This window comes from Ailuropoda melanoleuca, chromosome 5, assembly GCF_002007445.2.
Source record: "Ailuropoda melanoleuca isolate Jingjing chromosome 5, ASM200744v2, whole genome shotgun sequence".
NCBI classification, from domain to species: domain Eukaryota; kingdom Metazoa; phylum Chordata; class Mammalia; order Carnivora; family Ursidae; genus Ailuropoda; species Ailuropoda melanoleuca.
Window position 1 is genome coordinate 43458676 of NC_048222.1, and position 26842 is coordinate 43485517.

The following is a 26842-nucleotide window of genomic DNA, read 5'->3' on the forward strand; positions in this document are numbered from 1 at the left end:
CGAGCACACTGCTCATCAGGAAGCCTCGGCCCTGACTCTGGGCCGCAGAGACAAGCCTCAGGGCCATTCCCTGGACAGGAGGGGATGTTCCAGATAATGTGACTAAAGAATGTAGTAGAATGGAAGGAGGAGAAGCTCCCCCCCGCCTGGGGTGATGGTCGACAGTGGGGAGGACACAGCTCACTGCATGGGGTGTCAGGACACTCGGAGTCCATGGGCAGCCATTGGAGGGCTGGATTGGGGGTGCTGGAGTGGGGCCATCTATCTGGGTCCTATTTCCTGACCTCCCCTGTCCCTACTCTCCTTTCTGCAGGGCCTAAGATCCTGCTTTGCCTTGGGAAAGGAATTTGACACATTTTCAAAATAAAGTTGAGAGGAATCTCCAGAGAGGAAAAAGAATAAACAAGCTTAAAAAAGAATGCAAAAGGGAATGTATTATTTATTTATTTTCAAAGTCGGGGGAGGCCTCAGCCTGCTCCCTTGAGTGAAAGTTCCCAGCCACTCTGACATGAGGTCGCAGAGACTTCCGGGAGCCCGGAAGTTTGGGATGCGGCACCTGGAGTGTCTTCAGGCCAGATTTAGAATCAGTTCAGCTCACAGTTAGGGCCACCCTCAGCCTGCCAGCCTCTATGCTCTGCGCTCTAGGGGTGAACATGCAAAGACCCGAATCCTCCCTCCCACTGAGGGCCCGGTAGTCTAGGAGCTAGGACAGTGACAGCATGGACTGTTGGGCAAGGGAGAGTGTGACAAATGTCATGACAAAAAGGTTCAGGTAAGCACCAAAGGGACTGAGGAGAAGGATTCATTTCTGGTGTGTGTGGGGGGGTACTCAGTGAGGAAAGCTTTCACGGACTAGCTGAGTTGAGTTAGACGTTGAAGCCCAGCTAGGATTTTAATGGGCAGATCAAGCAGAAGGCTTTCTAGGGAGAGCACATCATGTGAGGAAAGGTACAAGGTGGGAAATTCTTCAGGACTTTGAGAAATAGGGACATTTGATTTTCTTAAACATTATTTATTTATCTTTGTTTATTTAAAACTGCTTTATTGAGATAATAAGCCACATACTATACCATTCACTCATGTAAAGTTACAATTTACAAAGTTGTGCAACTGACAACATAGTCAATTTTAGTAGATCTTTGTCACTCCCAAAAAAAAGCCCCGTACCCATTAGCAGTCACTCCCCATTCCCCCAGTCCCAGGCAACTACTAGTGTGCCTTCTGTTTCTATGGGTTTACCTGTTCAAGATATTTTGTATAAATGGAGTCCTATAACACATGGTCTTTTGTGACTGATTCTGTCACTTGGCATAATGTTTTCTTTTTCTTTTTTAAAAGATTTTATTTATTTATTTGAGAGAGAGAGAAAGAGCACTAGCAGGGGGAGGGGGAGAGGGAGAGGGAGAAGCAGACTCCCTGCTGAGCAGGGAGCCGAAATCGGGGCTCGATCCCATGACTCTGGGATCATGACCTGAGCTAAAGGTAGACACTTAACCAACTGAGCCACCCACACACCCCAGCGTAATGTTTTCAAGGTTCGCCCATGCTGAAGTATCAATATTTCAATCCTTTTTATTTTTTCTTTGCCTTCATTCCTCCTTATGGCTGAATAGTACTCCACTACATGGATATAGCATATCCACCAGTTGATGGACACTTGTTTTCACTTTGAGACTATTATGACTCTGCAGCTGTGACATCTGATGTTTTGGTGTGGATGTATGTTTTCAGGATATTCCACTTAGAATGGAGACTAGGACCCTCATGGTGGAGAATGGGAGGGGACAGGGTGAAGCAGTGACCTGCTCACCTGCTGTGGACTCTGAGCAGTTGGGTGGGAGTGAGAAGGGTAGGTAGCCTCCTGTTCTGGCCTCACTGAGAGCCAAATACCAGGGCCATCCCCCTGCCGACACACACCCACAAGGTTGCATCAGATCTGACAGCTGTTTGCGATGCTGAAGATAGCCTGGGCAGCTGGTATTTTCCCTGGAAGTCAGGTGCATTTTTTTTTCCCGTGTCCTGCTGAGGGCCAAAATTAGTTAAACACATAGAGAAGTGTGAGCTTCACGGGTAGTCCAGAGGAGGGGAGTTTGTCAACAGGAAGCTGGCGAGCCAGGGGAAAGAGGTGGTCAGGGAGACGAAGGTTAATAAGCCAAGTGCAAACCAAGGGTAGACTGCTAGGCTCCCACCCCTCCCATCCTCACGCGGGGGCAGTGGTTTCGTTTACAGGAAATGCTGTAAGTTTCTCACTGGCCCCATTTAACAGATCGGGAAACAGAGGCACTGCATTAGAAGGGATCTGCCATTCAGAGACAGAAAGGGGATTAAGCTTAGGTCTCTGGTTCTGCTGTGAGCAGCAGGTTTGGTAAAACCTGGGCCTTGCCCTCAGCTCTGTGCCTATTTTTGAGTTCACAGGACAAGACAGGACACAAAAACAAGAAAGAGTTTTAGTCTCCTAAAAAAGAATACCAACCCCACCCTAACCCCAAAGTGAAAACACAAAACAGGGCTTTAATTAACGTCTTTTCTTTCTTTTCTTTTCTTTTCTTTTCTTTTCTTTTCTTTTCTTTTCTTTTCTTTTCTTTTCTTTTTTCTTTTCTTTTCTTTTCGTTTCTTCTTTTTCTTTTTCTTTTCTTTCTCTTTCTTTCTTTCATTCTTCTTTCTTTCTTCTTTCTCTCTCTCTCCCCCTTCCTTCCTTCTTTTCTTTCTTTCTTTCCTTCCTTCCTTCCCTCCATCCTTCTTTATTTTTTTTTGTTCTCCAGCCAGAAAACATTATGTTGTTAGACAAGAATATTCCCATTCCACACATCAAGCTGATTGACTTTGGCCTGGCTCATGAAATAGAAGATGGAGTTGAATTTAAGAACATTTTTGGGACGCCAGAATTTGTTGGTGAGTTTTAGGCCTGTTTCTCTCCCATCTGAGCATCTGGGATCAAAAGGTAGAGAAATTCTGAGAACAAACCCTGTGTCTAGGGCTGTGGTCTCTGGGCTGAGAGATGGTACCTTAGAGACCCCCACCCCCCCAGAAATATAATGGGTGGGGAAGAAAAGGTCCTGCTGATCTTCTGGGTAAGGGTCCCCTTGCTGGCTTTGAGCACCCAGTGGGGGAGGAGGAGGCCAGGTGGAGCTACAGGCCTTTGCCAGGTCAAACCCTCCCGGAGCTGGCCCCACCCCCTGCTCTTAGTTGAATTTATTATGAAGATTTTAAATTACCTCATCCTCTAGTATTCCCATAAACTCAAGTTTCTCTGGAGCAGCTTTTGATTTCCTGAAAAGGAAAAGGGAAATTATCTGCCAAATACCAGATCCACCCGCCCACCTCTCCTGTGTGCCTGGCCTTTATTCGTGTACAGGGGGCCCTCCTGGAGCAGGGCCCTGGCAGCTCTGTCTTCCCTCTGCTTCTCTCAGCCTTGGCTCAGGTCCCAGAAACACCTCATGAGACTGGGGCTGCAGGTTGGGGTCCTAGAGAGACAGCCTTACAGAGGGGGGAGGAATGAGAATTGAAGACCACAGTCTCTCTCTGCTTTGGGAGTTGGAGTGGTCTTGGAGTTGGAGGGAGGGTTGTGGTCTCCCCAAAACCTGGAGGTGGAAACTTCTGACCACAGTCTAATCAAAAAGGAAAATAGAATGTGTCAGGTCATCCATTCTGATGGGTTTTCAGGTCATACATACCAGCTCCATGGCCGTTATAGAACGGTGCTGTCAAGGCCCCACGGACCCCAGGGTAGGGGAACCTTGCTGTGTGTCAGGCACTATGCCAGTGCCCTACAGACATTATCTCAGTGAATCTTCAAACAACCTCATAAAGCAGATTTAATTATTTTCCCTATCAAATGCTTTGTTCAAGGCAAAACAACCAGTAGGTGGTAGAGCTAAGATTCAAACATAGAGACAGCCAACATCAAAGCCTGTGCTCTTGTGGTTACACTAGGTTGTCTCTCTAAAAAGACCTTGCCCCAGGGGGCTGACAATTTCATCGTGGAAACAAGACATCAAACCACCAAGTAAGAGTGCGAGAAGGATCTTTTTAGGTCATCTGGTCTAGTTTAATAGATGTGGAGTTGGAAGCTAGGGGATTTTAGTTAAGGTCAACCAATGATTATTCTTCATCTACTGTGTGGCAGATATTAGGTGAGGTACTGGGGACACAGTGATGGCAAGGAGCCACACTCAGAATGACACATCCGAGGTTACACAATGAGTTGGTGACAGAATCAACTTGAACCCGGGGCACAAGACGTCTATTCTTGAACTTTGTCCAAGATAACAGTTGCTGTCCACTATTCATATATGTGGTAAAATGCATATATTTAACTAGTTAAGTTCAAACCAAGTGTTAATCAGCAGTAAATGTTTTAACTAAGAATTCAGGGCAATAGTGGAAGAAGTGTCACAAGACAGGATGTGATTAATTATAAAGCGAATGATAAAGAGATCTCTGAAAGACTATTCTAACAAGATGTCCACTCTGGCAAAATCAATGGGATCAGTCATGCTCTTGAGTCAATGAGAGACAAAGGGCTGGTGTTGTGGGTGGGAGAAGTGTCTGAAGAGGGATGGGGACAGAGCCAGGGTAGAGGAGGAGCAAGCACATCCCAGGTTCAGTTGTTTATAGCAGGGGCAGGGCCAGAATTAGTGCATTTACTGGGGACAGTTCACTGTCCACCCTGGGTGGAGCAGGGAGTTCCCATCAGACTGGCCATGTGAATGGGATATTGATGAGTAGGCCAGACTGTGGAGGTTTTTTTCCAGTGGTATGCTGTTTAATGTCTAATAACTGGGTCTCAAAACAAAACAAAATATAGCCCTAATTTATAGCATTTGCCAATTTTAAGCTACCAACTTGTCACTGAATTCAGGGTTGGGGAGAGATGCACAGTGTTGACTCTGGCGAGTCAGTATGACCCAGCTCCAGCCCAGAACTGGTTTTGTTTGCACCTTACAGATCTATAAGGTGACTTCTTTAGGTCCCTGCCCAAATTATGATGACTTTCTTTACCCGGGACTCCTGAAAAACAGGGTTATAATCACTTGTCCTACTCCCGTCATTCCTTTGAAATTTGAACCTGAGACACAGTGTTGAAAATTTACTACTGCCAGCTTCTAGGAGTGTGATAGACCCAGTCTTCCAAAAGGCCTCCTGCTACAAAACTGGATTCTTGAGAAAAAGATTCTTTTTTAATGAAATTCTGGACTCATAGGAAATAAGTGAAATCTTTAAGGGTAGTAAGTCCTCCAGCATCACCGGCCCCACCTCCAAACCCAGTGAAATGAGCTTAGAGCTGGAGCTATGAGCAGCAAAAGAATTCAGTAGGAGGACCTCTCCCAAAGGCAAGTGTGTGTATCAGCATTTCAGTGAGAGACCAGCAAGACTTAGACATCCGAGGACATAAGATATTGAAATTATCAGATGTTGACTGTAAAACAAATGGAATGTATATAGAAATAAAAGGTAGTAACACAAGAATGAGCAAGTAACAAGAGGCTGTCAAAAATGAGCCGGCAAATTTTATAAAGAACCAGATAGAACTTTGAGAGATTCAATATATACTCCTAGAAATTTAAAATTCAATGAATGAGTTAAACAGCAGATTTTACACAGCTGAAGAGAAAATTGAAGAATTGAAAGGCAGAGCTGAAAAAAATTAACTAGAATACCACAGAAGGACAAAGACACAGAAATATGAAATAGAGGACAAATGTAAGAAGGTAAAAAAATGGAAAGCCTAACATAGGTCCGTTTGCAATCCCAGAGGAGGGAATGGAGACAATAGAGGAGCAACGTTTGGAGAAAATGGCTGAGAATTTTCAGAACTGTTGTAAAAACATGCATCCCCAGATACAGAAAGGACAATGTATATCAAACAGAAAACAGTAAAGGTAAATCCATGATAGTTATACATAGCTAACATTACAGTTAAACTATAGGGTACCAAAGACAAAGAGATCTTAAAAACAGCCAGAGAGAAAAGACAGATCACCAATCAATCAATCAATTAATAAATGAAAATTTTAAAAAATTAGACTGACAGCATACTTCTCAAAACAACAATGGAAGCCAATATCCAAGAGCTGAGGAAAAATAAAAAACAATGATTAGGAAGCATCTCTCTACTTACTAGATGGGATGCTGACTGATTCATAAATTGCTTAATAAAGTCAATGACATCCTCAAAAAAAAAAAAAAGGACCCATAACTGCATACCCAGGAATGTTATATTTCAAGACTGACTGTAAACGATTCAGACAAAACACAGCAAAAAACAAAAAATCAAAAATGAACAACAGAAAAGACAAACTATGAAACAATTACCCACAATTACTGCTTATTAATAGAAGTTCCAAAGATGTGCTGGTGAACTAAATGACCTTTGAGGGGAAGTCTCAATGCAAGAAGTAATAGGAGGAAAGAAATCAGTAAACATTAGGCAAATATAGACATTTTCTGTTTAAAATGATGGTGATGATGATGATGTTTTAATTGTGGGGTTAATAAAAGAACTAAAAATTGAAGAAATGTTAGATAGGACAGAGTGCTTTAAATGAGTGTTCTAAAATTCTTGTATTATTAGAGGAAGGCCAAAACACTGCTTTATGTTAGAATTTGTTAGATAGCCCTCCTAAAGTCTCAAGGGTGGCCATTACTAACATAGAAGTAGGAGGGAAAACAATAAGAAGAGTAATTAAAAAAAAAACCTCAGGAAAAAAAAAAAGAAAATGAAAAGCACAGAAGAAATTGGACCAACAAAAGCACACAGAGGACAGAAATGAGTGTATATGGATACCAAGCAGATAAACCTGGAAAATGAGTTGTGTTCCTCAAACTCTCTGTGGTGAAAGACTAAAAAAAAAAGTCTTAATCTGTCTTGGACTGCTTCTTCAGTAAGATATGAGAAAAATAAATCCCTAGAAAAATTTTCACAATTTGAATGTCATGGCAATGTCAAGTTGCTCTACTAGTTTCTAAATACTTACTTCCAAACAGGCTCAGCCCTTCTCTCTTCTCTAGCTACTCACCTCTCCTTCTCCTCCATTTCATGGCCAAGCATTTTTAGGGTGTCGTCTACACTCTTATCTCAACTTCCACCATCCGGGCACTCTCTGGACACTACTCACTTTCCAAGTGTTTGCCTGCTTGATCTTTGGGCAGCACTTGGCCGTCTTCCGTCCTGGGTAGAATTTCCTTTCCTAGACTCTGCACCCACTCCTGGTCACCACACCATCCACACAGCTCCTGTTTCAAGGACTCCAGATTTGATGGCTCTGACTCACTGTCCCGTTCCCAGGACATCTTTGCCCGGATGCCCCTCGGGCACCTTGGGCTCATCATCTCATTGGCCCCAGAATGTCTTCGTGCTCCTCAGCAGGGAAGTGCCCCTCTTTCAGACCAGACTCGGGAACGTGGATTCCCTCTCTGCCTTCTTTTCTTCATGATCACCTTCCAGTGTTGACTGACTGGTGTCCACCAGAGAGTTCTAAAGCAGGCCCCATTTCCCCTTCCTGCGTCTTCCTCACACCACCCTGCTCTTCCTTTTCCAGGTGTTTCTCCGTACTTTTCCTCACTATCAAGGCCTCTTTGTAAAAGATTTCCACCCGAATAACAGGAAGCTTCATTTCTCAGAATTCTTAGACCCAGAATTATCTCCATCTGTTGCTCTGATTTTTCCTTCGTGAGGATTCAGGAGGGAGACATTTGTCACCAAACCCCCTAAAATTCTCTTGAGCCATGTCTTCTCATTTTCATTCTCCTACTGATTCTTCAATATGGTTTCTTTCAGCTCCAGAAATTGTGAACTACGAGCCCCTGGGACTGGAGGCTGACATGTGGTAAGTTGTAGGGACCACCCAGGAGACCTAGGGATCCTTTCAAGGGCAGCAGGCCTCAGACCCCGGCTCCGGCTGACATCCCCCTTTACCATGATAGTGTAGTGGTGGATTCTGCCCAGACGGGTCTCATTTCACTCGAACGGTGCCTTATAGTTGGCTGAGTACCTTGATTGCCTGGTTTTCTAAAGTCCTCTCAGCAGTTTTGTGAGGTAGTTATCATTACCCTCATTTTATGAGGAGAAAGAGGCTCAGCAATGATAAGGGACTTGCCCCAACACAGCCTGCACGTGCAGGAGTCTGATCTTGAACTCAGGTCCTCGGACTGAAGGTCCAGAGCGCCATGACTCCAGATACACCCCTAGTGGCTGCCGAAGAGTGGGATGGAGAGGGCCATGGACTTGCGATGGCGTCTGTAGGCCGCCGTGGACCATTTCCCCTGAGGACAGTGCGGGGAGGCCCTTGCTGGGCTCCGACCGGAGCCAGGTGGCTCTGACCGACCTGTCCTTTGTTTTGCAGGAGCATCGGCGTCATCACCTACATCCTGTGAGTGCCCCTGATGCCCGGGCGCCGACCTACCTTGGATCGAGGGGACCCGGGAGGAATGAGACAGGGCAGGCAGACAGGCAGGCTGAACTGACTGATTTTCCTCGTTGACTCATTTCCCATGAGCCAGATGCGTTCGAGCCACAGGGCGCACCTGACGGCCTGTGCTCTTAGCTCCGTGTCGGACGCTCGGCCCCAGGGTGGAGGCTGAGCCGTGTCAGCGTCCCTTCCACCAGGCACCCCCACTCAGCCTCACCCAGGCTGCACGTCCTGTGACGACGTCAGCTGTCACTCAGAAGCCTTGGTCCAGCCCTCCAGCTGCCATGCCTCCCCCCTTTCCCCTTCCTTCCCCAGCTCACACGGGCTCTCTTGTTTCTCCCCAGAGTCCCTCTCCCAGCCCCGATGTATTAAGTGGCTTAAGCAGACATTTCCTGCATAGCTCCATATGCAGTGGATCTGTCACTTTTGATCTCTGTGGCCTTGGGCAGATACTTAACCTCTGGGCCTGTTTTCCTCATCAGGAAAGTAAGAATCGCAAGCTTCCTGCCCACGGGTGTGCCGTGCGGGTTAAGTAAGCCGGTGCGTGCAAACTTTCCGGCGAGGCTCGGCACACAGCATGTGGCTGACTGGTAGCTGTTCCTTCCAGCTGTGCTCCCTGACCGCTTTCCCCTCCTGGCACACCTGGCACGTGCTATTTTTAGGGCACACTGGGTAAGAGTCAGCCCGCAGCCAGAGGCATCGTGGGGGCTCCAGCGCCCCACAGCCCGGTATGCCAGTGCTCTGACTTTTCCAGCAGCCCACAGACTGGGAGCTCTGTATGATGGGGTGGACCCCGCCCCCCGAGCTGCAGAGAAGGGTCTCGATCCTGGCTGCACGTTAGACCTTTTATTACCTACCATGGCCCATGCCCACTGCAGATCTGCTACCTCAGAATTGCTAGGGATGTAGTCTGGGCATCAGTATTTTTTAATCAGGTTGTTTTTTAAAAAAGATTTATTTATTTGTTTTTAGAGAGAGTGAGAGCACGAGCTGGGGGAGGGACAGAGGGAGAGAGGAGAGAGAATCCTTAAGCAGACTCCCTGCTGAGCGCAGAGCCCCATGCAAGGCTTGAGCCGAAATCAAGAGTCGGACACTTAATGGAGTGAGCCACCCAGGTGTGCCTGGGCATCAGTATTTTTTTAAAGCCTCAGAGGGATTGGATGCAGAGAAGGAGAATTTGATGCATTGCTCGATGGTTCCAGATTCTGCGTTGGCTCTTGAAACCTTGATTTTTTTTGGAACTCTGATTTCCATACTGAAATATTGAGGAATTTCAGTGTGTACAAGGCACATAGCCTTCTTACAGCTCATTTGAGTCCCACACAGTTTCTTGAGTGTCTGCTCTGTGGTGGGCGCTGGGCCAGGCACTCAGGATGCTGACAGGAAGGAGGTCTGCCCTGCTCGCCTGGAGCTCCCTGTGTGTGGGGGGGAGATAACACACAGCTAAGTTGCACTCAGTGGGACCAAAGTCACGCTGGATGTATGAACACGCCTCTGTGAGACACAGCTGGGAGAGGCCCTGGTTCGGGCCATGGAAGATTTAACGAGAGAGAGATTGAGATTCATCTGAACTGGGCTGAATCAGAATGAGATTAATTCTCCAGGTGGAAAGGGAGGGAAGGGCTGTCTGCTGAGGAAGGAAACACTGTACCTGTCAAGTGTGGTGAAATGTACTGAGGAGGTGGTAGGGGCTAACTTCTGAGGTCCTGCTCAGGAGTTTAGATGTGATCCTGTAGAAAATGGGAGTCATAGAAGGTTCTTTGTGTTCAAAGACAGAAATAATAGCCACCAATTCCAGAGGGCTTAGTATGGGCAAGATTGCATGGAGCATTGTCAATGTATTTATTCTTTACAACAATCCTGTGCAGTGGAGGCTTTTATTTTCTTCATTTTGTAGAGAAGGAAACTGCAGCTCAGAGAGGTTGAGTAACGTACCTAGGTTCACACAGCTATTGAGTAGCAGAGCTGGGATTCAGATCCAGGACTGAAATATCAAAATTTTCCCAGTGCACCTTGCTGCCACTGTGCTCAGAATGTGGCAGCGGGGCTGGGGATGACCTTCAAGAGATATTTAGTAAATAAAACCAACAAGCGTTTGGGGCCGGTTAGATGCGATGAGGGAATGGCTGGAAGAGTCACAGGTGACCCCTGGGTTCTAGCTTGGGTGCATCAGTCAAGTGACATCGCTAATCAAGGCAAGAAGCTCATGGAGGGAGGTTAGGGCACAGTGACAGTGGCACATCTAGGGAGAGGTATCCCATAAGCTGACATAGGAGTCAGGAAACAGTAGATTTGGGAGCCACTATTTGAATGACACATTCTTGATAAACCCCGCAGGGGAACCTCACACCCCTTCCAGGCCCTCATGGCCCATCTCTTTCCATACCCCTCAGGCTTGGCTCAAGCTGCTCCCTTAGTCTAGAAGACCTTTCATCTCCTCTGACTGCTGACAACCTCTTCATTCTTCAAGATGCAACTGATACACGTGTCAGGTCTCCCATGAAGCCTGCACTGGGTCTCCCCTATGTCCTGTGCTCCCCTGGTCCTTCGTCTGGTCTTCCATTATATTCTGCTTTATTCTTTTTGGGATTATGAAGAGTCATCTCCCTGTGTTTCCTCCCCTCCTCTTTCAAGTTCCTTGTGGACACAGTTTCTCTCTGCCACGTACTTAGTAGGGGTTCCATAAAGTAGGCTTAACTGGACTGTTAGTTGAAAAGGCTGCAGACTGGCTGCCCAGAGGGGGCAGGCGGCGTTGCTGGGAGCCTCCCCTCCCCATGCAATAGTATGAGTCAGGGTTCCCTGATGCCATCACCCAACTCCATCTCCTTACCTACAGTCACATGTTCCCTGTCTGTGTGTTTAGCCTAAGTGGAGCATCCCCTTTCCTGGGAGACACGAAGCAGGAAACGCTAGCAAATATCACAGCAGTGAGTTATGACTTTGACGAGGAATTCTTCAGCCAGACCAGTGAGCTGGCCAAGGACTTCATTCGGAAGCTTCTGGTTAAAGAGACCCGGTAAGATGACAGAGAAAGGCATGGGCTTCTGAGGTACTGACCTTCTCCTGCCCCCTCTCCCAAAGGCATGTCAGTCTGTCCCGACTTTGCCATTGGCTGCCATCTGCACCATTGTGGTCTACTCTGGGCGGGTGCTGAGAAGTATGGATTAGCTGAGACTTGGCATTCATCTTGTTTGCTCAAGTCTTTCTGCTTTCTTTCCTGCCAAAATACAAATAACTCTGTGTGTGTGTGTGTGTGTGTGTGTGTGTGCGCATGCATGCACGCGCATGTGTTTGAAGTCAGCCTGCATTTCTCTAGAGCGCATTATTTTTTCTGGTCTGTCCCAAAGGCACCTAGAACTAGGATTTGAAAAAGGAAAGTAAACCAATTCAGGTGGGAATTGGGGGGAGGCGGGCTCAGAGGGGTCAGTAAGTGGGAGAACAGGAGACATGCTGATCCTACCCCTTCTTAGGGCCCTGGGTGAGCCCTGTGGCCATAGAGTCAGAGCAGGAGATAGACAGGGAATTGTAAGATGCTGGGTGCCCAGTGCATGGACTAGATGGGACAGGAATGAGATCTACAGATTCTAGAAGACCACGTCCTCTTGGTCCCACAGACTTCAGAGAGAGCGAGAATGGGGTCTTCTGAAGGGCAGGGCCTGGTTCCCTATCTAAGGGCAGTGCTAGGTCAGATGCCTTCTAGAGCAGTGAAGGGCAGAGACGGGATCTGGGAAGCAAATAGGAAAACACAGACCAAAGCTCGATGGTGGAGAGCTAAAGCCCACAAGAGCATTTATGATTCTCCTGGAGTGTGGTGTTAGACCCTTCAGGTTTGGGACCAAAGATGAGGTTTTATGCGATGTCACTCCGCTGAGGGGTCTGCCTGGACCACTTTCTCTGGAATGCAGGGCATTCAGTCAGTTTCCCCGTCTGTCTCTGCATCCCTCATTTTTCTGGTTTGATGGCAGTGGTCGAAGAATGCCACTATGCAGGTGTGACAAGAGTAAGGATGGAGACAGTTGCCCTCAGCTTCTGTCCTCATGGATCATCACTGTGTTCTGATCCTTGTTGCAGGAAACGGCTCACAATCCAAGAGGCTCTCAGACACCCCTGGATCACGGTAAGGGCATGGTGTGGAGTGCCAGTGAGCAGGCTTGTCCGCGATCTGTCGCCAGGGCTGGGTGGGGCGGCCAGAGGCAGAGGGCCCACGGGGCCTAGAAACACCCACCCTCGGGCACAGGGGAAAGCCAGGCAGGGGTGCGAAATGGTCTGGGTCTGTTCAAATAGGTTTAAGTTTATATTTCACGGGTTCAGGTGACTTATGACATGAAACCCTCACAAACCTCCATTGAAACCCTTTGTCTTTGGGGCCATTTTACAAAGTGTACTTTATTAGAGGACGTGTCACTGTCACTCTCAAAGCAGAAATCAGGACTCCCAAGTTGGAGAGAGAAAGCAATGACAATTAAAAACTTCAACTCTGTAACTGACTCTCCTTCCTTTTGACCTTGGGTGCTCTGAGTAAAGGATGACACTCTGACCAGTCAGCCAGCTTCCTCAGGTGCCTCGAGACCTCGGGGATTGGGGCTCGGAGATGGAAGCCTGGTGCGGAGGAGAGGCAGCCACCCCCGGGATGTTGCTCTTCCCTCTGGGGAGGTGGGGGCACGAAGGGGACGCCCCGCCTAACCTGCTTTGTCATTGGGCTTCCAGCCACTGGTGTGGGGAGGGCCTTGCTGTCTAGTCGCAGTACAGTAAAGTGCTAGTTAAAAGCACTTTGCCCAGGGGTGTCTGACTGGCTCAGATGTAGAGCATGTGACTCTTGACCTTGGGGTCAGGAGTTCAAGCCTTCAAGTCCCACATAGGGCATAGAGATTACTTATTTAAAAAAAAAACCAAACCACTTGGCGGGGTGGGAATCAGGAGATTGGGATTCTGGCCCGACTCCTGCCGACTGATGAGATGTGCAATGCCTGGGCATCACCAGATTTCCCGTTCACCTGGATTGCAAGCAGAGGGCTGGCTAGGACGATCTGAGCGTGCAGACACGAAAGGGTAGGGCCTGTGGAGGATGGAGAGCAGGGGGGGCTGGAATGCTTCGGAGAATGTCAGGTTCAGCTGCTCGTTAAAGGATGGGGAAGGCCAGGGACCCTCTAGGTGTGGAGTGGGCCCAGAGCCCAGAGCGAGGGAGTCTCTCGGGCTTGGTGTGTCGAGTTGCCGAGGCCCGGGTTGCCAACCGGCCCTGAAGGAGAGAGGTCCTGTAGCCTCCGTCTGGCAGCCATGGCCTTGTCTGCTCCTGCCTTTGAGTGGATGCCTGCAGAGTCCTGGCTATAGCCTGCTTGTCTGTGTGAGCCCCCTAAATGCTATGCATGTGGAGACCTTCTCTAATGGCCATGGACCCCCCTGCCCTGAAGCGAGCATGCAGGCAGCACCCCCGTACTGTGTAATCTTTTTCATTGTCTGTGGGGGTGCTCAACCCACCATGGTTCTCCCCATGGCCTGATGCATGCAGTGAATGCCTGCGAGGCTGCTCGTGCGCCTTCTGCCTGCACCTTGAACTGCTGTTTGGATCAGGCATCGACGTAATTCTGGCTGTTCTATCTAAACACCCACCAGTCCGAAGGAGAAGTCAGAGCCCCAGAACAGCAGAAGACAGAGCCCGCCCAGCTGAAGACCAAGCGCCTGAGAGAGTACACCCTCAAATGCCACTCGAGCATGCCCCCCAATAACACCTACGTCAACTTCGAGCGTTTTGCCCGGGTAGTAGAGGACGTGGCTCAGGTCGACCAGGGATGCCGTGCCCTGGCAGGGACCCACGACACCATCCAGGATGATGTGGAGGCCCTGGTCTCCATATACAATGAGAAGGAAGCTTGGTACCGAGAGGAGAGCGAGAGCGCCCGGCACGACCTATCCCAGCTCAAGTACGAGTTCCGCAAAGTGAAGTCCTTGAAGAAGCTCCTGCGAGAAGACATCCGGGCCACAGGGGCCGGCCTGGGACACGTGGCCAGGAAATTGGACCATCTGCAGACACAGTTTGAGGCTTTAAGGCAGGAGCTCGCAGCAGACCTACAGTGGCTCCAGGAACTGGTGGGCAGCTTCCAGCTGGAGGATAGGAACACAGATGGCCTGGGCTCCGTGTTCCACAGGGATGCCAGGGAGTCCCTCGTGGAGCTGCTCGAGAGATCAGCCAGCAAGGATGTCTTGGCCGGCCTGAAGCTCTGAGTACCAGGTTCTAGTTAGTAACGCATCCCGGATGATCTGCGGAACCATGCTTCTGAGTGCCCTGCCAGGGCCTCGGCTGGAATTATCCTGCGGGGGGTGTGTCTGTAGCAGAGCCTTCCACCCCCTTCACAGAATCCAGAATCAGGAAGGTGCTAGCTCGTTATTCATTCTGCACCTCCTCTCACCAGCCTGGTTTTCTGGGAGGCTGGCTGGCAGAGCCGCTGGGCTGTTAGAACAATTGCGAGTGAACACCCCTCCACACACCGTCTCTGGAGGGGGCATGGCTGGCCCTGGGGAGATGCTCGATAATTGATTTGTGATAATGGATTTGTTCACATCTCATTTCCCATCTCTGTGCCTTAAGGACTGCAGATCTTGGGTAAATCTTTGCGTTAACTAGGCATAACAATAAGCCAGTGGGGTGCTTTCCTGCTACAGAAGGAGGGATTTAAAATGCACGGAGAAAATATTACCTTTTATTTGCACTGACTTTTCACTTACGGAGCACTTAGGTCTTTGATCTTTAAAAGAACTCTCTGAGCAGGAAGGTGGGTGGTATTATTCTTGTTGTTACTATTATTTCCATGTAACTGTTGAGGAAATTGATAGAGAGAGGAAAAATGACTTACTCAAAGTCTTTCATAGCTGGTCGGTATGGATGGAATAGAAACCAAGGAGGCCCGACCCCAGATGAGGTCTCTGGGAAGAAATAGACTTTGCTATAAATACCCACATTCACGTTAGAGCTTAGCTCCAGAGGTAAAGTTAGCAACTCCATCTATTTCATGTATTCCACCAGGTGCAGGTAGAATGCCCCATACCCTTAGACGATTGTCCCAAGAAGTGGGTCCTGGAGGGTGCAGTTCGTGGGTCCTATCCAGCCATGTCTCTGTCTGAAGATCAGCATGCAGACCTGGAGGCAAGGGGCAGCATCTCCCCCTTCTCTCCCTTTCCCCTTTCAGGCTAAAGGCCCCAACCTTGTGTTAGGAATGAAGACGGAAAGGAACTCAACAAGAAGGTCCTTTATCTCATGTACCTAGGGCATTGGGGCCCTGAAAGGGCTGAGAAACTCTGTGAGAGTTTAAGATTGAGAAGCATAGGCTCAGTGGTCCCCTCTTGACCCCAAGCTCTGAGCACCCCTCCTTGAGGACTCTGTGAGGTCGTCTCTTTGGAGGGGCCAGTCAGCCAGCTCATATGGACGGACTGTGGTGGAGTGTGGGCCCGGCACTGGGCTAGAAGCTTGGGTGAGGGACCAGATGGTATCATTTCAAAGTGACTTCACTGACTCACTAAACACCCTTGTCAGATAGGCAGGGTGTTATTCCCAATTTGGAGATGCAGAAACAGAGAGGTTGTGATTTGCCCGAGGCCACAGTCGTGGTAAAAGTGGAGACCTTCTGATGATACGTGTGTTGCTCTTTCTGCTTCCCCTAACTGCCCCAGGCTCCAGGAGTTCACTCTCTGCTTATAGGGCAGAGATACCCCAACTTACCCATCCATCTATGGACAAGTAAGGTTTGAGCCCCTGCCAACTGCCAGGCACTCGCGTTGGCCCTGGGGATATAATGTCGAGTGAAAAGGCTCTCTCCTGCCTTCATGGAGTTCACAGTGAGGTCCAACATTAATCAAGAACACTCTACAAGTGCCGAAGTGCAGGTGGGACACATGCTGTGAAAGAGAAGTGTGTAGCGGGCAGTGGGGTTTGATCTAGTCGGGGAAGGCCTCCCTGAGGTGGTGACCCTGGAGGCGAGGTCTGCTAAGCAAACCAGGGAGAAAGAAGTGTTCCCAACAGAGCCGTCATGCCAGGGCTTGGTGGTGGAGGGGGCATGGAAGCTGGAAGGGAGAGGATAAGGAGGGTATATTGTGTAGATGTGGCTGGAGAGGAGGCATGACCAGTGGTACTTTGCCTTATTAAAGGGCTCTACCTTCATCCCAAGAGTCAGGGGGAGCCATGATGGATGGCAGGCTAGTCAACAGCCTGCAGTGCTGGGTGGGGGAGGGGATGGCCAGTGAACAGCACAGATGGTGAGTAGATTGGGATGAGGCATGAGATTTGGACCCCACGCAACCACGTCTTCAGAGTCCTACCTCCTTTTCCATTATCATGCTAGATCATTTCAAATATCTTATATAATATTTGTAACAGAAATTCTTTCCATCAAATGCGTGCAACCATGTTTTCATCAAATATACGGTGCATTGTTATTTTACATGCCAAAATAAGGAAGAAAAAAGCCAAGTGCAATAGGAGACCGCCTCCCCTCCCCCACAAAGCTGGGGCACGCTCCCTGATAGGGCAAACAAGAAATAAAGCTATCATGCAAAAAGGGAAAGCAAAGAAACATGTGTGTTTCATCATAAATGCTAGATGGAGGGTGAAAAATCCTCCCCTGAGAAGAGGAGCCCCAGGTGGGTGGTACTCACGCAGGTGTGCTTTCTGTATTTGCACAATCAGTGTGATCTGAACGAACCTCAAGCAGAGAATCTACTGTCACACGGTCTGAGGTTGGGTGGCCCCAAATGTCTGGCAGAAGCATGTGGTCATCTGGAACACCCGCTTTCGCTTCAGACCCACAGTAATGGTGTGATGCCATTGGTTAGAAGAGAAGTCCTGATTTCAGGGATCTAAAAACGTGCATTTGGAATCAGTGGAAGATAGCAACGCCCTGTTTCCTGGGCCTTGCCTGGGAGCCTGGGTACAAGTGACCTGTCTACAGCCCAAGAACTTACTTGCCCCGTCGTGAGATGTGAGGTACTCATTTGCTGTAAGACACCGCAACTATTGAAGGTCCCTGTGGCCATGTCGATAGACCTTGACCTCACACAACCAGGTTTCCGAAGGGAAGGAAGCCCCCATTTGAGCAACTCAGGTTAGACTTTCTTGTGAAGGTCAAAATAGTTGAGGATGATTTGAATTAAGGAGACCGGGAACACGGAGGAAAAAGCAGTTAGTTCAGAACTGTGGCATCGGCCACTCACTGTTCGTGCTGGGAGGTACTGAGAGGTGAACCACCAGACACCCTTGTTTTATAGCATTTGATATATTTGACTCCTGGCCGGAGTCACCCAGCTGGTCATCCCCAGAGCTGGGGTCAGAACCGTAAGTGGTTTTTCTCACAGTTGTGGAATCATCCTCTCTGTGTTCATGTCTGGTCATTGGTAACTATTTATTATTTAGATGTTTTATCAGCAGACCCTTTTTTGTACCTAAGAGCTTCTGAACACAAATCAAAATGAACTGGGAAATGCCCCCCAGGTCTTCCAGGGAAATTAGAGGAGACTGTGACCTTCCTCTGTCACTTGGCCAGTCCAGTTCCTATCACCTTTTGGCCTCAGAGCTTAATGCCAAGGGGAGAGCCCAAGAAGGCCTGGGGAACGCCCAGCCGGATTCCCCGCCACATGCCCATAGCTGGCATTCTAACAGTGGAGTCAAGGGCAGGGCGGGGCTGACAGTGGCCGGATGGGGTGTCAGAAGGGGAATTTTTTTTGGTACCTAGAGGGAGGAAGGCCTGGGGGTTGCTGCTAGGCCATATCAACCATAAAGGAGGGGTTGTCATTCTTCAGGTATTGAGAGGTTGGCTTCTGTGCTCTGTGCAAATGCCACCCTGGGCTTTTAGGGAAGGGAGGCCGAGTGTGTGACATCTCCCTGATTGCAGACTCCCAAGGAAGCTGGAGAGTCGGCACCGGGGGGAGACAGTAGCCTGTCCCCGCTCTGACGCACATGCATGTGGCTCATGATAGCTCAGCTTCGCGTTAGGAAAGGTGGAGATAGCACGGTAACCAGTGATCCTGCAGCGGTGGGAGGCTGGCAGCGAAGGGACGGGGCAGAGTGACAATGACAGGAGAAGCCCGGCTCCCCAGCGAGCCCCCTCCCCTCACTGCCCACCCCTACAGGTGATTATGAAGACAGTGGCCCCCCACCTCGCTCTGACACACACCACAGTGGGCTGGTGTGGGAGGTGGCTGTGTGCCCAGCCACCAACCCCACCATCAGCCTCTGGAAATGTCTGTGGCGCTGAATGGCCTTTTCTCCTTTGTGAAACTCTTGGCCTGTGGAGAAGATTCTTTGCTCTGTAGAGGAGACCCAGCAGTGGGCATATTTGGGGAGCAGAAGGGACCAGTTCATTTGGACAAACACTGATTGTGCTCTGGCTCGGGAGGGAGGTGACCGATAAGGACAAGACAACCCCTGAATAATAGACTCCGTGTCTGGGACAGATGGGAACCACCCCCCCCCAAACTGGGAGATGGGAAAGGCCATGCTGGGTGATAAAATAGAGGTACCCAATATTCTAGAAAACGGGAGAGATGAATTTGGACTGAGAAAGGTTCAGAGGGGCGGAGGGGGCAGAAACGTTCTCAGGGAGGGTTCCTCCCTCCAACATCCCCTTCCCAAGCTGTAGCCTGTGGAGAAGGTGCCACGTAGAATTTGGAGAGGTGGGCACAAGCCCAGATTGGGGTGAGGAGCCTGGACCTGTTAAACGGAAATAGAAGAGGAGATTTACAGAGATTTAACAGAGGGGGTGTTTTTGTTTTGAACTTTTTGCTATGGGAAATTTTCACAAGTATCCGGAATGGTATATGATTTCCATCTACCTCTTACCCAGCTGCAACAGTGAGCAAGTCAAGGTCCGTGATCTCCCATGCACCTGCACCACTGCTGTTTCTGGAATATTTTAAAGCAAACTTTAGACTTATTTCACTCACAAATTCTTCAGTGTGAATTTCTAAGCACTTTCTTTTTAATCCTGCTACTGTACCATTATCACATCTGACAAAACCAAGAATCATTCCTTAATATCATCTGGATACATATTCCGGACTCCCATGTCCCCACTTTTCTCCAGGATGTCCTGTTGTGGGTGGTTTGTTCAAATCAGGATCTAAACACAGTCCACTCGTGGCATTTAGTTGTGACGTCTCTCAGTTCTCCTGTCTTCCGTAACAGTACAGGAGGGAGAGCTTTGGAAGCTTTTCCTGGGGACAGAAAATTGCTCAGAAAACTGAAGGCCCTGGAAAGAGGATCAAAAGTGCTGAGACCTAACTCAGAAAAGTGAGCCCAGGTCAGTCAAGGAAAGGGGGCGTTTCTATTCCTTTCCACTGGCTTCTTCTGTGTAAGGACAACCTGCAGAGACACAGTCTCTCCATAGCTCTCCCCACCTGTGTATAAGGAAGCACTCAGGCCCTCATAAGCCTCATGTGCTCCTTTCCTGGGAAGACTGGGAGGCGAGGCCAGCAGGGCCCAGGCTCCAGCCAGCAGAAGGGAGAGTTGAGATGCCACCCATAGGGTGACTGGATTAAGGGAGATTGGTGGGGCTGGAGACAGACAGACCTAGGCTGGAGAGGGAAGTGGGTGCTCAGGTGTCCCTGACTTTCTAAGGAGGATGGGGCTGGAGAAATGGCACAGATGGTGGTTTGAAAAGTTGCAATCTGTTTGCAGTTTCTAGAGGAGGCCTGGTATTGAGAGAAAATCTGGAGTGTCTCTTCTGCAGAGAGTTCCTTTTTTGTGTCCAGGGGGAGAGCTGCTGTTCCATCTCTCTGCTCTGTGGCCATCGGTGCTGACCCAACACACCCTGCTGGACTCTTCCAAGGCCATTTGCATCTCCATAACAAAACCTGACTTCGGCCGCAGCGTTCTGTCTTCTTGCCTCCTTTCCCGACATTTTTCCAAGATACTAAACATGCTCCTAGGAGCCTGGTCAGAATTGCCCATACTCTGGCCAAAGGACCTCAGGCTGGAAGGTGGGTACTGTCTGTTCACAGAGAGGGGATGAGGAGAAGGCAGAACACAGCCCATCCCCCTGACACCCCAAATTTAATCAAAAGGTTTGGTGCCACATTCCTTCTGGAAACAGATTTCACTGCAGAATTTACGTCTTTGACTTTCAAGAATTAGATGGTAGTGTCAGCATGTGGTGAGCCTCTTAGCAACCAAGGAGACCCATTGATTAGGAAAGGCCAGCCTGGCAGATTTATGCCTGGGTGGCCCCCTTCTCAGAGTTATGCTGTTTTGTGTAGCACATAGACAGGGCCCTAGAAGCAATTGCATCACCTCCCATTACTGACCCCAGGGAATTGCCCCCCCCCCATATTTTAGTTGGGTCCCTCTGCTCCACGGCCGGCACTGCTGAACCATTTGGAAGGTAGGATTCTTATTATCAGGATTCCCCTAACTGACTGTTGAATTTCCAGCCATGGGGTTTGGGCGTCTCTCTTCTGGCAAGAGTGCCAATCAGTAAGTGGATAAAAAGAGGTCCCTTCTCTCCCAGAGTCTGCTGATCCCACCTCATCAAAATCTCCAAGCAAAAAGTACAAGTGTCCCCTGCAGGGCTTAGGCTCAAAAATGAATGCAGACATTAATGAAGTTGGAGGTAGACATGTTCTGTGGGTTGGGGAGGCAGGAAATCTGAAAAGGAGATACTCGTGGCTGGGAGGTGCAGGAGAGGAAGTGTAACAAAAAACAAATACAGAATAACATGTTATGAAGAAGTACGGTGCGGACACAGTGCGTTGTATGGGGCAGTTGGGGTGCTATTTTATATAGAGTAGTCAAGGAAAGCTTCCTGAGGAAGTGACATTTGAGCAAAGACTGAACAAAGTGACAAAGTGAATATATGAAGGAGCACGGGCAAAGACCCTGAGATTTTGGGTTCCTGGGCCAGCAAGCAGACCGTAGGAGCCACAGCGACAGAAAGGAGAGAGGGAGGAGAAAATCAGGTTGGAGAAGGACCCAGATGGTACAGGCCTTGGGGGTCTTGGTGAGCTTGTTGGGTTCCATCAAGAGTGCTGGGAAGCTGCTGGAAAGCTTTCATACCAGGAAAAGTCAGTCTCTGCCCCCTTTTGTGTCTCCCCTCGGGTGAGACCTAGACCCAGGGCTGGGCTTGCAGGTGCGACAGAGGAGGTGAGAGGCGGTTAAGGACAGAGCTGGGAGAGGTTAGCCGGATGGTCCCCTCAGTGACCTCATCCTCTTCTCATCTCTTCCCCGTCTTCCTCCTTCCCCTCCCTTCATTTCCCCCCAACTCTTTGGCCCAAAGAGAGTTTTAGTTTGGGAGAGTGAACAGCCCCTGGCTTTCTCATCCCTCCTCCAATGTCAAGGGTGTGTGCACTTTCCTCCCTGCTCCCTGACCCCCACAGAGCTCTGGGGACTCCCAGGCAGAGCCCTGGGGAGCCATGGTGTCATGGCTGCTGATCCAGGTGCCCAGCCCTGTCACTGGCAGGAGTGAACAGGTACCGGGTCCAAGGATTTCGTTCCAATGTGTCCCTTCAGTAACTCAGGGAAACTAACAGTACAACTGTTAAACACCCACCGGCGTATGCTCTGGGTGGGGAGGAGGTGGGACAGAGGACATTGACAAACCGTGAAGAAAATTCCTTGTGGGCCCCACTGCAGAGCTGGCTGAGGTTGGTGATATTGGAGGCTGGAAATACTGAGTAGCTCCCCTGTGCTTCGCTCATGGCGGGGAGGGAGACATTGTTTTTCGGAAACTGTCTTGGAGGAGGTCACGTTTCAACTGGGCTTTGAAACACACTGGGGAGGCGGGGTGGGGGGACCTTCCCAGAGTGCAGGGGTTGGGTGGACATGGAAAGTGCGCCTCCTGTCGGAAGATTTTAGGTCCCCAGCATTGTGGCCGCCCTATGCAGAGGCTTCCCTGGTGCCGAGCGCCATGATGAAAAATCAACAAGAATGGGGGAGTGCTGCAAGAATGGACGGGAGTCAAGACCGGCGCGCGGGAATCCACGAGCTGCGTCACTCAGCATTCACTGAGGAGCCAAATGACACATTGCTGTGAGGAGGCTGTCAGAGCGAGAGAAAAATCCCGCCGGAAGCGACCATATGGATCATCCCCGACAGCTCATTTTCTTGAGGTCACAGAGTTCTCTGAGAATGGAGGAAATCTATCAGCTCTCCTCGGAAGAAATGTGTATCTGTACACACCCATTCAATTAAATTTTTTATTGAGATTTAATTCACATACCATAGAATTCCGCATTTAAAAGAATACAAGTCAGTCTTTAGTATCTTCACAAGGTTGTGCAACAGTCACCACCATCTAACTCCAGGACATTTCGTCAACCCGAAAGAAACCTCATACCCTCTCAGAGTCATCTCCAGCGGCCCCTCTCTCCAGCCCTCGCCACTACCAATCTAATTTCTGTCTCTATCAATTTGCCCATTCTGGGCATTTTACGTAAATAGAATCACACAACATGTGGCCTTTTGTGTCTGGCTTCTTTCACTCAGCATAATGTTTCCCAGGTTCATCCACATTGTAGCAACTGTCAGTACAGTGGACCCTTGACAACCCAGGTTTGAACTGCGGGGGTCCACTTATATGTGGATTAGTTTTTATAAATACAGTATAGCACCGTAACTTTATTTTCTCATCCTTACAATTTTCTCAACACTTTATTTTCTCTAGCTTGCTTTATTGTAAGAATACAGTACATAAAACACATACAAAATATGTGTTGGTCGACTGTTTATGTTTAAGGCTTCTGGTCAACAGTAGGTTATTGGTGGTTAAGTTTTTGGGGAGTCAAAAGTGATATTTGGATTTTTGACTGTGTAGGGGTTCAGTGCCAACTGTATTATGAATATTTCTGAATTATAGTCCATTGTATGGAATTTTGTTTATTCACTCGTCAGGTGATGCACATTTCAGTTGTATCTACTTTTTGGCTGTTTATGAATAATGCTGCTGTGAACATTCACGTACAGGTTTACACACTAAAATTTGCAAACCACTTCAGGACCTTCATAGAACCTCTAAAACCTGTCTCTTGATCGAGGAAAAGTTTGTTTTACAGAAAGGGAGGAATTCAAGAGGGAATGGGCTCGTCAAATTGTTTACATTAAATGTGTCCAGTTTTTTATATGTCAACTATACCTTAATAAATCTACTGTCCCCATAATACAGATGAGAAAACTGAGGCTTGGTGAAGCCAGGCCAGGCTTGTTGGAGAAGTCAGGATTTAAGCTGAGCTTTGACGACCAGGCTGTGAAAGGCAACTACACATCCCATTTCCACTCCACCTTCACCGAAGCCCCTATTTCCTTAAATTTACTTTTGAACAGCTCCTAATGTTCTATTTGCCACCTGTTCTTCTAAGCCCAGTACTAGCTCAGCACACACTGGGCATCCTACACTGCTGTCCAACGACCCTTCCCCAAAGTGAGCGGTGATTGAAGGCCCTGCCTCCCATTCTTCCCCTCTGGGGGAACGAGTCTCCAGCCCAGCCAGAGTGTGTGTCTGGCTGTAGTAATAATAGCCAGGGGCACCAGGGGTATCTCCCGAACAGCAGAGACCTCTGTACCTGTTGGTCTCAGTGCGATGTCCCTCTACATGCCCTGCCCTTTGAGGAGGTGTCAGAGTCAGGCTAAGTGAGGACAGCATGTGGTTGGGGGTCTAAAAGGGGCGTGGCTGCCGACCCAAGCCCAGTGTCAACCACCAAGCTCTGCTTTGTCTCCCAGCCGGTGGACAACCAGCAAGCCCTGGTCCGCAGGGAGTCTGTGGTCAACCTGGAGAATTTCAAGAAGCAGTATGTCCGCAGGCGATGGAAGGTGTGTCAGGGTTTCGGGGTGGGGAGCAGGGGCCCCGGCGGCTCTCAGTGCGCAGTCTCATCTGGCAGTCCCTTTTCTCTCTCCCTCAGCTCTCCTTCAGCATTGTCTCCTTGTGTAACCACCTCACCCGCTCCCTGATGAAGAAGGTGCACCTGAGGCCAGAGGAGGGCCTGGTAGGTGAATGCAGTGTTCTCCTCTTGGGCAGGACTCTGGGGTGGCCTGGAGCTCGGGGATGGAAGGGAGCGGGCGGGCTCTAACTATTTCCCACCGGCTCTGCACGTCCTGTCCTCTGCCCTGCGTGGTGGGCAGAGGCTTCATGTTCAGGGGGACGGCTGGGGTGGTGCCGGGAGGGGAGCCCTCCAACGGGGCAGTGTGGGCTTCTGGACTTGAATCCTTTCCTGGTGGGCCTTCAGAGGGACTGCTGCTGCCGCTTCACTGCCCCAGTCTTTCCCCGAGGACTCGTAGCCTGCTGGGGACCTTGAGGGCCCTGAATAACAGGACCACCACAGTCAATCCAAAATGTATTCCTGACAATCCAGAGATCTGTTGTAGAATGGGAGCTTAATATTTGTTTTTCAATTTTTCCATTTCTGTTTTGCTTTAGATTGCCATCTTTAATAATAACAACAATAATACTACTTAGATTATATTTGACCAGCTTGTTACTGTGCATGTACATTTAAAATGAGGAACTTACACTGGTCAGGAGTGTGGTCTCTGGAACCAGACTTTCAGAATGCATATCGGCCACTTATTAGCTGTGTGACCTTGAGGAAATTACTTAACCTCTCTGTGCCAAAAATGCTATCCTGTGTAAAGTGGGGTTAACAACAGTTCCTGCGTTGTAGAGTAGTCATGAGGATTAAAAGATGACATAGTCTTAGATCCCGGCATTAGAAGTGCTCCGTGTGTATTAGCAGTTGCTACTGTGTAAAATGTCCCCGTAGACTTTAAAGTGCCCTGCCAGGTGCTTCCGAATGCAGTTAGTATTTCGGCTGGTGGAGGTGCCTGGGACAGATGCTCCCCGCTACTCAGCGAATGTGGGGAGGCCCCAGAAGTGTCTGGGATAGCACAGGAAGGGCAGCTGCCTGAGACGCTTGCGGCTGTTGGCCCCCAACAGCCTCAGACACGCGGCACTCGGGCTGCATCCCAGGACCTGGCACAGCTCCCCTCTCCACGCCACATCCTGGGCTCCGCTTTCTTCAGCCAAAGCTTTTGTTGATTCTTGCTCTTGATTTGAGGATTTATGGCAACAAAGGCCCTAAGCAACTGTGTGGCTTTGGCGAAGCCCTGTCCCTCCTCCCACTGCTCTCCTCATCTGCTATTCAAGGGGCCCGGACTTTCCCTCTGAATATCCCTGTTAATGACAGGCAGACGTCCCCCCAGCTTACTTTTTCATTGTTTGGCTCTGACTCATGCTGAAAAGTTGCTATTCAGCAGAGCTTGAGTTATATTTATTGTTATAGCCAGGCTTGGTCCAGGGTGTCTTTGGCTTAAGTTAATCTTGACCTTGGATTTCCAACTGGCTTAGGCCAGGGTAAGGAGAGAGAGAAGGCTCTGGGAAGGCACATGGCGTGTGAGTTGCTCTGATATGATAGGGGCCATGGGGAGACAGGACCAGAGAATAATTGGAAAGAACATAAATGTCTTTCTTAAATTTTGTCCTCGTGCAAGCATTTTAAAATAGTCCCCTTTATACTTGAACACTCAGCGCCATCAGCTCTATGGCTTATTTTACAAGTGGAAAAGGAAGGCTTGGGTCCCAGACATTTATTATACAACTTTCCCAAAGGGAATTTCCTTTAAATAATAATAATAATAAGTCCTTTTGTTCAGGAAGCCAACAACAGATTTTTTATGACGCACTGAAATCTTTCTGAATTAGTACCTCTTTAAATAAATTTTAATAATTTAATTAGACTGGGGTCGCCTGGGTGGCTCAGGTCCCACGTTGGGCTCCTTGCTTAGCAGGGAGCCCGCTTCTCCTACCTGCCACTCTCCCTGGTTGTGCTCTCTCTCTCTCTCTCTGACGCATAAATAAATAAATCTTAAAAAAAAAAAATAAGACTGACATGGCCTGAATAAAAAGGCACTGTGACCTCCAGGATGGTGGCCTTGACTCTGGGTTAGCCATGGAATGCACTTTACTCTTTTCCTCTTTCATAATGTTGGAGCACAAAAGCAAAAGGTGCAGCCTAAGCCAGTCAGAGCAGAGGGGGTGTGGAGCAGTGGCCATCAGAGCCGGGGGAGGTCCCCGTGGCTCACCTGCCTCCCATTCTCTCCAGGCTGAGTTCAGGAGACCCGTCAACCCACAGAACACTTATCCAAGTGGTCTTGGCTACGTGGCAGCTCCAAAGAACACCAGATGTCATCATCATTACTGTTATGATTTGGCTTCTCCTGGTGCCTGCTTTCTCCTAGATGCACTGCCTGCTCTCCTTCCTCCTGGGAAGGAGGCCTCAAGGCAGTTGGTCTGGCCCCATTTCGAGTCCCTTCCCACCCTCACCCAATCCACCCCCAGACTCTGGACAGAGCAACAGCCTTCACCTCAATACCCACCTCCCTGGCTTGCAGGCCGATGGCCTAGGCATATCAGCCAGGCTGCCCAGCACAACCCCATCCCTGGCCTCTCATGACCGTCTTGCCCTGG

At 49.1% G+C, this 26842-nt stretch overlaps 1 protein-coding gene across 6 annotated transcripts in view; it reads left to right on the forward strand.

Annotated features, from left to right (window-relative positions):
• The window catches only part of DAPK2 (death associated protein kinase 2), a 114056-nt gene that overhangs the window by 86564 nt on the left and 650 nt on the right, over nucleotides 1-26842 (forward strand). For 4 of the 6 annotated variants that reach the window (XM_019794122.2, XM_034660851.1, XM_034660852.1 and 1 more), the window contains exons 5-10: nucleotides 2763-2892; nucleotides 7781-7829; nucleotides 8346-8372; nucleotides 11275-11427; nucleotides 12483-12528; nucleotides 14022-20135. In XM_019794122.2, the coding sequence (XP_019649681.1) occupies nucleotides 2763-2892; nucleotides 7781-7829; nucleotides 8346-8372; nucleotides 11275-11427; nucleotides 12483-12528; nucleotides 14022-14630 (1014 nt within the window). In that variant the 3' untranslated portion in view covers nucleotides 14631-20135. The other 2 variants (XR_004625581.1, XM_034660854.1) reach the window with 2 other exon arrangements.